This window comes from Macaca nemestrina, chromosome 8 (genome assembly GCF_043159975.1).
Source record: "Macaca nemestrina isolate mMacNem1 chromosome 8, mMacNem.hap1, whole genome shotgun sequence".
NCBI lineage: Eukaryota > Metazoa > Chordata > Mammalia > Primates > Cercopithecidae > Macaca > Macaca nemestrina.
This window is the reverse complement of record NC_092132.1, coordinates 27,238,871-27,254,494: the sequence shown is the minus strand read 5'-3', so window position 1 is coordinate 27,254,494 and position 15,624 is coordinate 27,238,871. Positions and strand designations below refer to the sequence as shown.

Sequence of the window (15,624 nt, the reverse complement as noted above, 5' to 3'; positions counted from 1 at the left end):
AAAAAGAGTAACATTTAGAGACTCCATACTTTGAATATACCACATCAACAGTAGTAACATTCCCTTCGGTTAAATAAATGTAAATTTTTTTCATTTATGCAACAAACACTGAGCACTTCCTGTGAGTCAGTCAGGCATGGTGCTGAGACTCTGAAGGTATAATGGTACGAGAGCTCAACGTCATTTTCCCAAGGAGGCCTTTCTTTCCCTCGATATTTAAAGCTGCAAAACTCTTCCTCATCCCCACTCTCACTTTGCATCCAAACTACCTGGTGAGCTTTTTAAAAACCTGGAACTTTGGCCAGCTGGGCGCAGTGGCTCACACCTGTAATCCCAGCATTTTGGGAGGCCAAGGCAGGCAGATCACTTGAGGTCAGGAGTTCAAGATCAGCCTGGCCAACATGACAAAACCTCACCTCTACTAAAAATATAAAAAATTAGCTGGGCATGGTGGTACATGCCTGTAATTCCAGATACTCGGGAGGCTGAGGCAGGAGAATTGCTCGAACCTGGGAGGTGGGGGTTGCAGTGAGCCCAGATCACGCCACTGCACTCCAGCCTGGGCAACAGAGCAAGACTCCTTCTCAAAAAATAAAAATAAATACAAACCTGGAACTTCATCCCTAATTGGCCTGGACTAAGGTCTGGCTTCTTCAGAAGCTCCCCAGGAGAGTCTACTGTACAGTTAAGGTTGAGATCCATGGCCTTAACCCCCTTCCATATGTTGCTTTACTTCACAACACCCAGCACCTTCTAATATATGCCAAAGTGTATGCCATGAGCCTCAGCCTCCAGTCACTAGGCTGTGAGCATCTAGAGGGCAAGTATGTACACCTTCTTCACTGTTGAATCCCCAGTGCCTGCACACCATAGGCACTCAATAAGTATCTGTTGAGTAAATTAATGAAAAACCAACATGAATCCTTCCCTCAGGTTCTGTGCAATCTACTGGAGAGAGAAAAACAAACAGCCAACTGAATGGAAAACCACAGCTGGGTGTTAAAAGTTCTATATGAGCACATACCAGGAGAATTTGGCCTTGTCTGAGGCATCAAGGAAGTGACTCTGAAAGAAGTCAGATGCAGCTGGGTGCTGGCATTCCAGAAAGTGGAAAGAAGGTGTATGGGGAAAGCGGGGAGAAGGAAGAGGAGTGTGGCTCTGCCCTGGGGCTGGGGATGAGGAGGCAGGCAGAGCTTACCCGCCTTAGTAACATGTGAATTAACTACGAGACACCCCCAAGGCCCATTCAAGCAGGGTGGTGATCATATTTTCTATCAGTGGCACTGTGGATGATTTCTACCAATCCGTCAGGACGCTGAAATGTGTGCAGGAAGTGTGCCTGCTACACCTCCAAGCTGGGCCCCCACTAGGAGTGTGAAATGCCCAACATACCTGCCAGGGCAACCATAGGGCAAGAGATGAGATGTCCCTTGTCCCCTCCTGGGCCCCTCCCTTCTCCAAACCCTAACATTCATATGCCACACCTTAGGCAGGCAGGGCCAGCCCTAGCCCTAGGCTAGCTCCTCTCTTCACCTGAGCCCACAGCCCAAGTCATTCTAGATACTAGTCCATCAAGAATAGCTCGCACTACAGGCCTACACCACAGGATCAGAAAATTTATCATTTCACCTAGGTTTAACACACCTAGGATATGCATTATGAAAACCCAGAAATCAGAGTTAGCAACAAATAGCAAAAATCAAATGCTAATCCAAAGGAGACCCTGTCTCTCTGGAGCCCTGGTGGAAATTGCTAAAGTTGGTAGACAAGTTTTCAAATGGACATCTTACTCTTAAGACCACCAACACACTTTATTAACCATACGGTTTTCAAACAAGTTATAAAACACATTGCTTCTTTTTCTACATTCTTAAACAAAGGACAGTGAACACAAATGATGTATCAGAGTCAATACTGTACCATGCTATAGTTCAACAAATATCCACAGAAGCTGTGCTTGGTGACAGGCAGGGCAGTAGGTGTTAGACTTGGAAGCACATTCATTCCTGAGGAGCGTGTAGAACACATTCTTGGGCATTGAGCCAGCTGTTCTTAAATTGCCATGGTTCTTTACTTCTTCTGGGCATTACAGTTTATAATTTCTTGGCCCACTTCCTTATATTTGGGTTACCAGCTGTCCTTTCTTCCCAGTACTATCTGCAAGAATCCCTCTTTCTTTTTTTTTTTTTTTTTTGAGACGGAGTCTCGCTCTGTCACCCAGGCTGGAGTGCAGTGGCGCGATCTCGGCTCACTGCAAGCTCCGCCTCCGGGGTTCACGCCATTCTCCTGCCTCAGCCTCCCGAGTAGCTGGGACTACAGGCGCCCACAACCGCGCCCGGCTAATTTTTTGTATTTTTAGTAGAGACGGGGTTTCACCGTGGTCTCGATCTCCTGACCTTGTGATCCGCCCGCCTCGGCCTCCCAAAGTGCTGGGATTACAGGCGTAAGCCACCGCGCCCGGCCCCTCTTTCATTTTTAAATGTACTGCTTCTAATCTACTGTAGGTTGAGAAACCAGATTACCTAACAGGTTAGAATTGTCTCTCTAAAGTAAGATTAAATAAATTCTAGGTGAGAGACCCAAGTGATCCTCTATAAATCAATCATACTATTGTTTGTGAGTGTGTGGTCTTTATGACATCAGTTCCAGCTGTTCAAAAGCAGTACGGTGCTGTGGTTAAGGACACAGGTTCAAAAGTCAGAGGGCCTCAGTTCATCTGCTACATGGATGCTCTTAGGCAAACCACTATGAAAGACTGTCTGCTTCAGTTTCTTCATCTGTAAAATGGAGATAAAAGGGGTATCTTCCTGCTAGGTGGACATAAAGATTAAAGAAGATACTTCCCATTATCCTGCACATAGGATGCCCTCAGATATAAGTTGCTGTTGCTGTTATCCTCGTCATCAACTGGGGTCAAATATGTGCATGCCAACAGGATATGGTTTCAACAGCGCCTGCCACAGCCAACTTCCCCTAACCACAGTCCTCTGTTCCAGGAAGCAACTTTTTTTTTTTTTTTTTTGCCAAAGGATGACCACCAATTAAATCGAGAGTGGCAATGTGACAGGGCAGTCGTTTCACTGACCGGGTCACCACCATACCCAAGATGTAGGCTAATATGAATGGCTCTCCCCAGAAGGAGCAATGCTTACTGGTAAAGTCAATCCGACTGGTCTCCTCCAGGCCCTGGATGAGAGAATTCAGGAAAGACTGGCCAGTGGTTGAAAGACACACACAGGGCCAGAGGTGCTAGCCAAGCAAGACTTGAAGGCATAGAGCAGGAACAAAGGAGCCTGGCCCAGGTATTGTGGTGGGTCCTGGGGACTTACTAGAGCAGTTTCAGTTCAGTTTCTGCCCCATGTCCCCTCACAATAAATCCCAAAACTTAAGGTAGCGCAAGTGATTTTCTGCTCTTTGCAACCTAAGGGCCTGCTGAATCGGCCGAGGGAGACTACCCAGTAGCTGAGCTCCACTCACACAAGGTGTCCCTCCAAATGTCACCCTCAACTGTTGAAGGCTTAAAAGTCAACTGGAGGCCGGATGCAGAGGCTCACGCCTGTAATCCCAGCACATTGGGAGGCTGAGGCTGGTGGATCACGAGGTCAGGAGATCGAGACCATCCTGGCTAACATGGTGAAACCCCGTCTATTCAAAATACAAAAAATTAGCTGGGCATGGTGGCATGCACCTGTAGTCCCAGCTACTCGGGAGGCTGAGGCAAGAGAATCGCTTGAACCTGGGAGGCAGAGGTTGCAGTGAGTTGAGATCGTGCCACTGCACTCCAGCCTGGCAACAGAGCAAGACACCGTCTAAAAAAAAAAAAAAAAAAAAAAAAGTCAACTGCAAAAGAGATCACTTGCATTAATAGAGCAGTCAACCAGGGAACCTGAAGGCCATGGAGTCAAGGAAGGGTCTGACTGCCCCAGGGATCCCCCTCAACTGCTTCCACCCCTACCCCACAACACATGCAAGCCCCAGCTTCAAGACCCCTATAGGTCTTTATAGAAACAATGGCTGGACTTCCAGGGCACCTACCACAATTTCCTGAGGACTTAAGTATCAAAGTAGAGATAAGTTATTGCTGTGGCTTAGTTAAGAAGAGCTAAGTTTCGAAACTAAATGAACCTCTGTAGGTGATTAGAAAATAGCAGGGGCCGGGCGCGGTGGCTCAAGCCTGTAATCCCAGCACTTTGGGAGGCCGAGGCGGGTGGATCACGAGGTCAGGAGATCGAGACTATCCTGGCTAACATGGTGAAACCCCGTCTCTACTAAAAATACAAAAAACTAGCCGGGCGTGGTGGCGGGCGCCTGTAGTCTCAGCTACTTGGGAGGCTGAGGCGGGAGAATGGCGTGAACCTGGGAGGCGGAGCTTGCAGTGAGCCGAGATCACGCCACTGCACTCCAGCCTGGGAGACACAGCGAGACTCCGTCTCAAAAAAAAAAAAAAAAAAAAGAAAATAGCAGGAAGATGAGTTTAATAATACCACCGCCCTATAGAGCACATTAACCTTTACAAGGTACAGTCTCACACACTCCACCTCATTTGATCTTAACAACCCTATGGGACCAGTATTATGATCTCCATTTCCAGATGTGGAAACTGAGGCTGAGAAGTTAAAAACCTAGTCCAGGAATTTTTGGGGATCAGCTACTGTTTCGGTGCAGGGCCGCAGGCTCTCCCTTCTAAAGGGCTTCACAGAAGACAAAAGGGTACACAAAAAGAGGCTGTGCATCCTCACAAATTTCTCCTTTTCTGTCTGTTTTTAAATCACTTAGAATAGTGCCTCCTTTACATTTAAAATCCCAGGCCTTACTTAGATGCTCAGAGGTCAAAGCAACCTGTCCAAATTTACCTCCTATGGTCCATGGAGTCAGCAACCAAAGAGAAAATGGAAACAAATGCCTTGATAAACTGAATACAATTAGCTAGAAGAGTAACAGCTACCTAGGTAAGGCCTGTACATTCTGAAATCCCAGGCAAGGGTATGTGCACAGTGCTTGGAGAGAAGTCTAGGGATGTCTGCTCAGTAAGAGAACAGGGAGGATTCTGGCTGGAGAAAAACAAAACTTCAAAGGGAAGAGAGCAGTGGAGCTTCAAAGGCCCCCTGGCAGGACCAATTAACACCTACAAATGTTTATCTAGGCAGTCATTTAATGATGGCTACTTCACTAAATGGGTGTTCACCTTAAAAACAGCTATAGCCCAGAATGGGATTGGAGTGGGGAGTTAGCGGGGACAGGACAGGAAGTTCTGTATTGTGTTTTGAGAGACAGACCCTAGTCAAGAGGAAAACACTCAACAAGGTGAAACTCATCACAGACTCTTTCTAATGAGGAAAAAAAAAAAAAAAAGTTAAATATGTAAGAAGGCTGGGTGCTGTAGCTCACGCCTGTAATCCATCTGAGGTCAGGAGCTAGCCAGGCGTGGTGGTAGGTGCCTGTAATCCCATCTACTCTGGAGGCTGAGGCAAGAGAATCTCTTGAACTCAGGAAGGGAAGGTTGCGGTAAGCCAATATCGAACCACTGCACTCCAGCCTGGGTGACAGAGTGAGACTCTGTCTCAAAATAATAATAAATAAGTAAAATATATGTAAGAAAATGTAAATGGTTAGACAAACTCTGGTCCAACCATGGGTTAGAAAAAAAAAAATCACACCTTAAAAATCCTATTTTCAAAACAATTTAGCAGAACAGAAAAATGTCCTTGGATAATGTTAAGAAGAAAACAACATCCAAAAATACATTTGAAGTCTGACGACTTTAGAAAACTGACAGACTAGAATGGTAAGGTGAACGGGTAGGAGTTTGTTTTGTTTGCCGAAGTAGCCCCAGCACCAACACATATGTGTCTGGAACAAACAAGACACTTAAGAAAAATGTGTTGAATTCATTATTTACTCACCATTAATTAAATAATAATTAACCTATCTATCCGGGGTACTTGGATATACAGAGACAGAGCTATATAAACATATAGGTATATAGATATGTGCTAGAATAGACTGACTACATCAAAGTTTACAAACAGTGGCTAACACTTAGAATTAGGAAAGAAATTTAATTACGTATTCCAATCTTCTGTATTTTCCCAATCTTCCACAAAGGCTATGCATACTTTTTCTTTCTTTCTTTCTTTCTTTCTTTCTTTCTTTCTTTCTTTCTTTCTTTCTTTCTTTGAAAGACAAGGTCAGCCGGGCTCGGTGGCTCATGCCTGTAATCTCAGCACTTTGGGAGGCCGAGGTGGCCAGATCACCTGAGGTCGGGAGTTCAAGACCAGCCTGACCACATGGAGAAACCCCATCTCTACTAAAAATACAAAATTAGCCGGGTGTGGTGGGACATGCCTCTAATCCTAGCTACCCGGGAGGCTGAGGCAGTAGAATCACTTGAAGCCGGGAGGAAGAGGTTGTGGTGAGCCGAGATCGTGCCATTGCACTCTAGCCTGGGCAACAAGAGGGAAACCGTCTCAAAAAAAAGAAAAGTGGGAAGGGAAGGGGAGGGGAGGGGAGGGGAGGGGAGGGGAGGGGAGGGGAGGGGAGGGGAGGGGAGGGGAGGGGAGGGGAGGGGAGGGGAGGGAAAGGAGGAAAGGAAGAAAGGAAGAAAGGAAGAAAGGAAGAAAGACAGACAAGGTCTTGTCTGTTGTCCAGGGTGGAGTGCAGTGGTGCCATCATCGGTCACCGCAGCCTCAATGTCCCAGACTCAAGCAATCCTCCCACCTCAGTCACCCAAGCAGCTGGGACTACAAGTGTGCACCACCATGCCCAGCTCATTTGTTGATCTTTAGTAAAGATAAGATCTCACTGTGTTACCCAGGCTAGTATGATCTAGAACTCCTGGGCTCAAGCAATCCTCCCGCCTTGGCCTCCCAAAGTGCTGGGATTACCGGTATGAGCCACTGTGCTCTGTGTATAACGTTTATCATTTTTTAAGCACTGTTTTTCTTTTAAAGAGCCTTAGGTCCTGGAGGTGCTGGGTGTGGTATGTTCCAGAACCAGAATATTCCCATAGGCCTTTCATTTCTATTCTACTGGATCACAATATCTACCTAGGGCAGCAGTCACTCTGATCCCCATCCACCTGCAGTGACATCTCCAGGGTTCACTTTCACTTAGAATCACAGAGGGACACCCTGCAGGATGCTAGCAGTAGGGGAAAGGTCATGCAGACAGATGGCTAATCAGCTTCCTCACTTTTCTCAGAAGAACCCTAGGAGAGAATTACAAGCAGAAGCTACACAGAAACAATTCCAATGCCCCTTGAACAGAAGAGTTCAAGGAGTTCAGTGCTTAAATGTCAGATTTAGGGGCCATCTTTATGACATCTCTGAGCCAAACTTTTTCCTCGGGAAACATGTTCATAAAGTAAAGCAATGGAAAAAAGATCCATATACAAACACCTGACTCACGCTTCCCTTGTTAAAAGTTAATATGTAACAGGTAGAAACTGTTTGATTCTTTAAGGTGGTAACATTTTGTAGAAGAGAAGGGACTTTGGAATCTAAGTACCCTGGTAGGAACCCTGTCATTTACTCACTAGATGTGACATTGAGCTTGTTACTTTACTCTCTCAGGGGCCTACATTCTAATCTGTAAAATGGGGCTATAACCTAACTCATGCTGTTGTTGAAAGGTTATATGAACTAATAAGGGTAAATTCAAATAACAGGTACTTAGCAAATCTTCTAGTGTGGAGGGAATCCCTGTTTATTACAGTAACCTGGTCAAGGTGGAAGAGCTTTTAAATAAAAACAATTACAGGTTGAATATATGTTATCCGAAATGAATGTTGGTTATCTCTTATCTAAAGAAAGTTAATTCCACACAACCTGAAGCATGTACATGTTCCATGCAGGGGGTTGGCACACCTGTTCTGATGACGTGGCCACTGCATACGACATTCACATCATGACCGAGAAAAAAAAAATGCACTATTTTTTTCTTCCAGAGCATGAAGGAAGCGCTAGGTAATTATTACATGGCAATAGCTACTTCTCCAACACCTTGTTCAGAAAATACCTTGTTTCAAATACACAATTTAGGCTGAGAAGGACTTGGCCTAAAATGCTTGAAATGCTTGAGACCAAAAGTGTTTCAAATCTTGGATTCTTTTAAACTTTTGAGATATCTGCATTGTATACTTAAGAGTTGGACATCCCTACTTCAAAAATACGAAATCCAAAATGCTCATGTCAGTGGTCAAAAGTTTCAGATTTTGGAGCATTTTGGACCTTTCGATTAGGGAAGCTCAACCTGTAGTTATTAACCTCATGGAAACATAAGCTTCCGTGTTCGTGTTTGAACATGAAACATGCCCAGGAGCCTGCAGAAGCCAATGGCCACTTTGTCTCACCTGGTTCATTCTGAATACGCAGTGCTACAAAGCCAATGCAGTGAGGTAGCAATGAATGTTCTTTTCTCGGTAAAAAGAACAGAGAACTTGGGCCAGAAAACCTGGGTTTTAGCCTCAGTTCAGCCACTTACAGGCTGTGTAACCTCAGGCGAGCCACCTTACCACTGTTTGCCTCCGTTTACACACCAGCAACATAGCCTGAGAAGATACCTTCAAGACGGTTGTGAGCAAAGCAGCCAGGCCCTACCAAGCACAACTTCTGCTGTGACACTGGCATATTAAAGGTCATTATTGGCAGGTGTTTCTATCACTGTGTTCTGGGAAGGCAGATCCTCAAGCCTTCTAACAGAAAGAACTAACACCACCTGCAGGTGTAGCATCTCCCCTTTTGCCATCCAAAGCTGCCATCACAGTTGGGGGACCAAAGGTGGCCTCCAATAGGCAGGACCTGCCCAAACCTTAGTAGCAAGCCATTATTTGTAGAGTAAAATCCTGCAGGCCCCTAGCTTAGGTCACAGACTCCACGGAAACCTGCATTTGCTAGGCCAAATCCGGTAATAATACAAATGTCCCTAAAAGTAGCAAATAACACCCCAACCTTTACTCAGGGATTCCTTGTGATTGAGGTTCTCAGGTGCTCTCCAGAAAGCAGGTTTAGAAAGAGGTGAGAAAGGAAGGAGAGGAGAGAACCAGAATCTCAGTGTCAGAAGACAAACTTGCCAACTTCATAATTTTCCATAGGGCTGGCTCTACCTTATTTTTTAACTGTGCCAATTGGGTTTATTTTAGAAATGCTTTTGTGCTATTGTACAACTGTGGGGAGAAAGGCGGTAATGTTTTACATTTAAAACCTGAGAATCGCAATTCCCACCTTTCATTTTGGAGAAGGAAAACATTCATCTAAGGTTGACTGCTGGATCATGAACTTGCTCAAGGTGTCTGTTAATACAGTTTGGGATAATGAGGAAGAAAAGAAAAAAGCATTTAGCATTTTTACTTGCCTTGCACATATTTTCTTTTTGCTGTAAGTGCATGTAATTCAACTTATTATTCAGTCAATGCACGGTCTATTCCCTAAACCCCTTAGGGCCAAATTGAAAGGTTCAAAAAACTCCTACTTAGACTAAACAGCTCCACAGACCTACCCAACTAAACAAACAGGCAAAATGTAAACTCCCAGAGCAAGAGTTTGTAAGTCTGAGGATGCCCTCAGTGGGAGGTGTGTGTCAGTCCCTGAAACCATATGACAAATTGTGTACGTGCTTTTATTTATTCGCTTATCATTTATTTTTGCAAAAGTTGTCCTCCAAGTTTTCATCAGATTACTGGAGAATTCTAAGAGAAATCCCATAAGAAACACCATTAATAAGGATCTCGTCGTGGCTGGTGAACTTTCAAGGGTGCCTGAGAGTAGAAATGAAAGACTGCAGATCAAGGCAAAATTCAGGGGGCCTGCATTCTAGTGCTACCCTTGTCACTAAACAGTTTTCTTGCCTTAAGTAAATCCCTGAAACATTCTGTCCCTCAGTTTCTACATCTGTAAAAATCAGGATGTTGGAAGTTGAATTATCACTTACCTCCAAGACACTTAAAGATACCAGGATGGTGAGGTACAATGTTAGCAAACACAGAAAAAGGAAAATATCAAAAAGAATTGCACACAATCTTGCCTGTTCCCAGAGAAGCTTTAAATATTCACCCTTGCTTTCCTTGGAGGGGGTCAAAGACAGAAGCCACCTCTCCTTTCCCTCTCTTTCTTCTATTTCAAACAGCTGAATCTAAAGTTTCACAATAATGCCCTTTGTCAGGATACGAACTATGAAGTTCATGTAAAAATACAATAATTCTATAAGGAGGCATAAGCAGCTGAAAGAACATAAAATACAAAGCATTTCTCTAAAGCATCATTACAACTCATCTAATTACTGCAGTGACTTACTTTAGCTGGCATTATCCACATGTGTTAAAATATATAACTGATAAAAACAATTACAGATATCACAAAAATTGATATTTTAATACAATCCTGGATATCTGGGTCAAAAAATGACAAAAGAAATTTATTTTCTCTCTTTTACAAGAGAAAAGTATTTTCTTTCATTCCTTGTAGCTAGCTCTTCTATACCTTTGTAATCAACGTCTAATTTTCGCAAAGGCACAGGTGAGACAGAAGTCATTGCTCATTCAGCACTAAATTCTTTACCGACACATAATATTCTATTTCACCAAAAGCAACCTTTTTTGGTTGATACATTTGTACATACTCTATATTTGTATATACTGTAACTTGACCATAATACCATACATTTTCAATCTAGTCATCAGACCCCATAAAGTTTACTCCAAAGGAAACTTACAGGTGATTGCTTGAGGGAGCAAACTAAATGGAAGCTTTTTTTTCCATGGACACTTGCTAATAAGCTAGATGAAAATTGATTGTTTTTACAAGCCATTACCAAATGAGTGCTTACAGCACCCCTGAAGCAGTCTAAAACCCAGTCTACAGAACCCAAACTCATGCTCAAAGTGACTAATCAAAAGTCACAACATGAGTGAGTATGAGCAGCCAGACTTACACAGATCACATCTACAGACCTAACTTCAATATCACCTCCGCCTAAAGCACTAGAGAGATTGGCCTATCTTGACTGGAGGAGTTCTGCATCTCACATATGTAAGGCTATCTTCCAGAAAGCATCAATATAAGTAACACAGTAGTTGCTCTCACGCCAGAGCACAACACACGTTGCTTGCTCCGCTAGCGTATCTCCAAATTTAAGAGTTCTTGCTTCATCTTCATGTGTTCCAAAATCAAGAATAAAAGGCAATAAAGTTTGTAAGCACCATTTCTCAAAGACAAATAATTCTGCTAACCCACTGAGAGTAATGAGTCAAAACTCCAGGTGTAGCAGGCGAGTGAATGTAAACCTTTCGCAGCACCATCCTGGGCTATCACGCAAGTTTAGGGCTGGAAGGTATGCAAAAGGGGAACATAATGAAAATCCAGAAGTGTCCCTGCCAAAGAGATCCCCGCTTGGGAGAAAGAGCAAACTTGCTTTTCTACTAAATGCCACTTTTCTGATCACACCCAATCCTGAGGTCCTGACCCCTTGTGGTCTTTAAACATAAACCAAAGTGTGTGTGTCATATTTCTTGGCCTGATCACAAAGAGGTCAAAAATTAGTTAAATTTAGTAAAAATTAAAGTTTTAAAGAAACCAACCCCTCCCTCCATTGCTGATCTCTGGAAAATGCTTCCATTCCGCAGAAAATGTAGAAATGTAATATTTATTTTGGGAATAAAAGAGTAAGAAAGATACTGTTCACTTGGATTAAGGGTATTTTCCAATATATATAATTCAAATTTCCTAAGCTGAAATCTCAGCTTTAGCCCTTTTAGAAGGATGAAGAACAGAATCCTTTCACAGAATTCTGTGAGACTGTTTTAGAAGACACTGAAAGGTTAGACTTCATCTCGAGTTACTCCACCATAAACCAGACAAAGAAATTCCTGAAAGGCTATAAGCATTTTTTTCTTACAAGCACCCACAGGAATAGGTCAATGTAAATGTCGTATAAACAAAGCAGTTCATTACCAACCATAGTTTAAATGTCTTTTATGAGAAAACTGTAATCCATTGCAATTGCACATTCACACATAACTGCCCCTGGATGAGAGGAAAATATGGATTCATAATTGATCTTAGTCTCCGGCTTTTCTTATGCCTGAAAAGCAAAAGGTATTGAGGGTTGGAAAGCTGAATCTGAGTGCTTGATACTTTCTCCTTCACTCTCTATGATCAAGTCTTGGAGGACTTTAATTTCCCTTCCAATCACTCCTATAGAGGCCCTAGTGTCTGAAAAAATGCACAGACAACAATCAAACCTTTCATTTCAAGGCCAGTTTCCCACCATACCCCTTCCTGTTCCAATCAGGTTTGCGAAGCATTTCCCCTATTCTGCATTTCATGAATCAATTGCAAAATCTGCCAACCTCTGCCAGTTCCTCTTGTACTCAGCTGAGAGGTTCCCCTTCCTTCCCTGGGTAGCACAAGGCTGCTCTGGTTTTTAACTGGCGTAACGTGGAAATGCACTGTAGGAACTCACTAACTCTTTCAGAGCCAGATACAAGTGAGAGTCTGGGCGGCAACCCCACCTACTAGGAAACTGGCTCACCAAGCTCAGGGTAAAGCAGATTTGTGGAATCTAGCTTTGACTCCAAATCCCCTGTCAGTTACTGTCACTGGGAAGGAAAAAGGAAGACTGAAAAGGTCTACAAAGTAACCAATTCAGTTACTTAGCAACTGGACAAAACTTGCCTCACTACAGAGGGTAGGGAGGCATCTCACACCCATTCAAAGAGTAACTGTCTACAATTTATATGCAAATAGATAAAGACAAAAGGGAACGCGAAATCTAAATTAGCAACTGGAGTTTAGACAGTGGGACTGAGGCCCAGATTTAAAAAAAAAAAACCGTTTATCCTAGGAAAGAGACACGACATGTACAGAAATGAAGGAATGAATGAATGAATGCATGCATGCAAAGCCACAGGCCCAACAAGTTTACAGTCTCCCTTAGTAAAAGTCAATGCCATCGGGGAGAGAGGAAAGGGCCACGCAAAGTTCGATAAAATTTAAACACTTCTACTGCTAACATGAATTACAGGGTTACAGAAAATGTGAAGTTGGGAAAACTCCTGGGAAAGTGGGTACCCCCGCTAATGAGTAAAGCAAACAAAAGCAGCACTCTGGTGGAAGGTCTCTGGACTTTGGGTAGCTCACAGCCTCTCCGGGTCTCTAGACACTCTCAGAAACACCACAGCACCCATGCCTGAAGTGCAGTTACTAAACTTGGATCAAACCACGACTCTTAACAGGAGACACGCCGCCCTGCAGGTTTCCTAAGCAAGAGGGAGATACGGTCACCTACTTGGCTCGGGAAGGTGCTCCAGGCTTTTCGGTTTGCCCGAGGAGCTCCAACTCTCTGTCCCCGGCCTCTAGCTGCACACCTTGAGCCGGATTTGCTCAGTTCCAGGCTCAAAGGGGGAAGAGGACTGAGGGCTCATCCGCCCCCACCCCATCCCCCAACTCCACACCTGGACCAAGGCCGGTAGGGCCCAAGGCTGACTCCCAAAGACACGCCAGCCCAGACACTTACTTCTCATACTCGGTGTTGTCTCTGTCACAGCGAGAATCCTTGTGCTTTTGCCAGTCTTTGCCATGCTTGCAGGTGGTGAGGAGCACAACGTCCTCCCCGTTATGGACGTGATATAAGGCATTCCTGGTGTCTGACCCTATCCCTGTCAGGTACCTCTTCCCCTTGAATACCAGCATGTACTTCCTGAGAGGAGGGATGGTGTTGAACTTCAAAAACCCCCTCTCCCCTCCTGTCCTGGGATGATCCTTAGAAAATAGGGGAATAGAAACATCAAAGTTGGGTCGGAAGTTTTCAGTACTGATGCTGGCTTTGGCCAGCATCGCCTGGCCGATGTCAAACCCCACGTCCTCGGTGTAGTCAGGCCAAGTGCCGGAATATAAATTAAAAATTAAATGATTCCTACCATTGTTCCACAAGTGGAGACTCTGCACTTTGGATCTCAAATTGTGCACATACTGAGGTGACAACTGGTCTCTGTCTAAAGTATCCAGACTCAGGACAAAGAGGCACGCCTGGCTGGGGTCCGAGGTGTAGAACCTGGAGCCCTCGATGGCCGCTAGAATGTTTTGGTAACTTTCGGCGATTTTCTCCCCTTTTTGCTGCGGGTATACGTAGACTTTGAAGCCGTTTTTCTTGCAAAGGGTGAAATCGAAGCAGGACTCCATGCGGCACTTCTTGCCTTTGTAGATGCTCGAGTTGGCATCTCGCTTCTGCCGGGGGGAAATGTGCACGCTAGAATCCTCGTTTTCCAATTGATCCCAAGGAACGAAGGGGCGCAGAGCGTCCGGGAAGCGGGACCAGAAATGATCCGGACTGGGGTGGTGCAAGCCATTCCGACCGCTGTGCTCTTCTCTCCGGCTGTGGCTCCTCGATGCCCTAAACTGCAAGCCTCCGAAATAAAACAAAAGGGCGAGACAAGAGCCAGCTGAGAGCAGGATGAAATAGCGTTTTTTGGCCTGCATGTGTCCTGCCTGGGTCAAGAGGATTGTAAATAAACACAAGAATCACCCAAGTTTCCCAATCAACACTTTCAGCTCCAGTCCGCCATCTTCCCGCCTGTAAAGACTTCAAACTCTCCGCTCCCACCTTCTCTGGATGCCTTTCCCCAAGCCGTGGACTGATCCAGCGCATGTGGGCGATTTCTTTAACTTTCTCCCCTTCGGTCTTTCATCTTTGGGTTGCACAATGCACGGGAGAGAGTGGGGCTGAATATCTCGCACCCAGGGCGGGCGAGCAGCGGACTGTAATTTTCTTGCATGCAACAAGACGGAGGAAAAGAAAGAGAGAGGGGAGAAAAAAAAAAAGCTCCCGATACCCAATCAATGGCAAGACGAAGTGATTGCCTTGCCTCTCGGATTCCTCTCGGCAGCGTGGAAAATGAGCCCCGGGAAGGCAACTTCAACTCATCCACCACTCTCCGTGCAGAGCACTCCGGTTCCAACAAGTCAGCCGATCCCGGGTTCAGCCGGCTAGTGCATCTTGCAGCTGGGGCGCCGTAACCTCACAAATCCCTGCATCTCTCTTTATTCCCTTCTGCAGCGGCTCCAAGACTCCGGCGGTGTTTACTCCTGCGCTCGCGGGGCCGGCCCCCGGGACGCGCGGCGGCCCGGCTGGAGGCGGCGGTGGCGGCGGCGCTGGGTGGCGGCGGCGGCGCGTCCTCCCCGCGGGCAGTGCCGGCCCAGAGCGGCGCTTAGCAGGCCCCCGCGCGACCGCTGCCGACCGCCGCGTTCGGTCGCCGAATGTTACCCGGTTCTGAATGTTACACTTACACATTCCATTCCCGACACGACAGCGCTGACCTCATCCATCCACGCAGCCCGCGCTGCCATTGGCCGAGCGTCACGTCCGGGGGGGCGGTGCTTCCGCTGCGCCCATTCATAACCCCCGGCCGCGGGCCGAGGCGCCGGCGCGGCGTTGGGGGCGCTGGGGGCGCGGAGAGCCGAGGTTGCCAGGTTGCGTGCGGCCGGCGGGCTGCGGGGCAGGTGGAGCGCGGGGCGGCCCGGTGCGAGCCCCAAGGCCCCTCGGCGCACCCAGGCCCGGATCTCGGCCTGCGCCGTGCCGGGGACCTGAGGCGCCTGCGGAAACGCGGCGGCCGGGGAAGGAGGCACAGGCAGG

At 45.9% G+C, this 15,624-nt stretch overlaps 1 protein-coding gene across 1 annotated transcript in view; it reads right to left on the bottom strand.

The window, feature by feature from the left end:
- Positions 1–15,254, bottom strand: part of LOC105468540 (exostosin glycosyltransferase 1) — a 322,551-nt gene extending 307,297 nt beyond the window's left edge. The window contains exon 1 of the mRNA XM_011718768.3: positions 13,510–15,254. Coding sequence (XP_011717070.2) covers positions 13,510–14,471 — 962 coding nt within the window. The 5' untranslated portion in view covers positions 14,472–15,254. The remainder of the gene's footprint in view (positions 1–13,509) is intronic.
- Between the last annotated feature and the right edge of the window lie 370 nt (positions 15,255–15,624).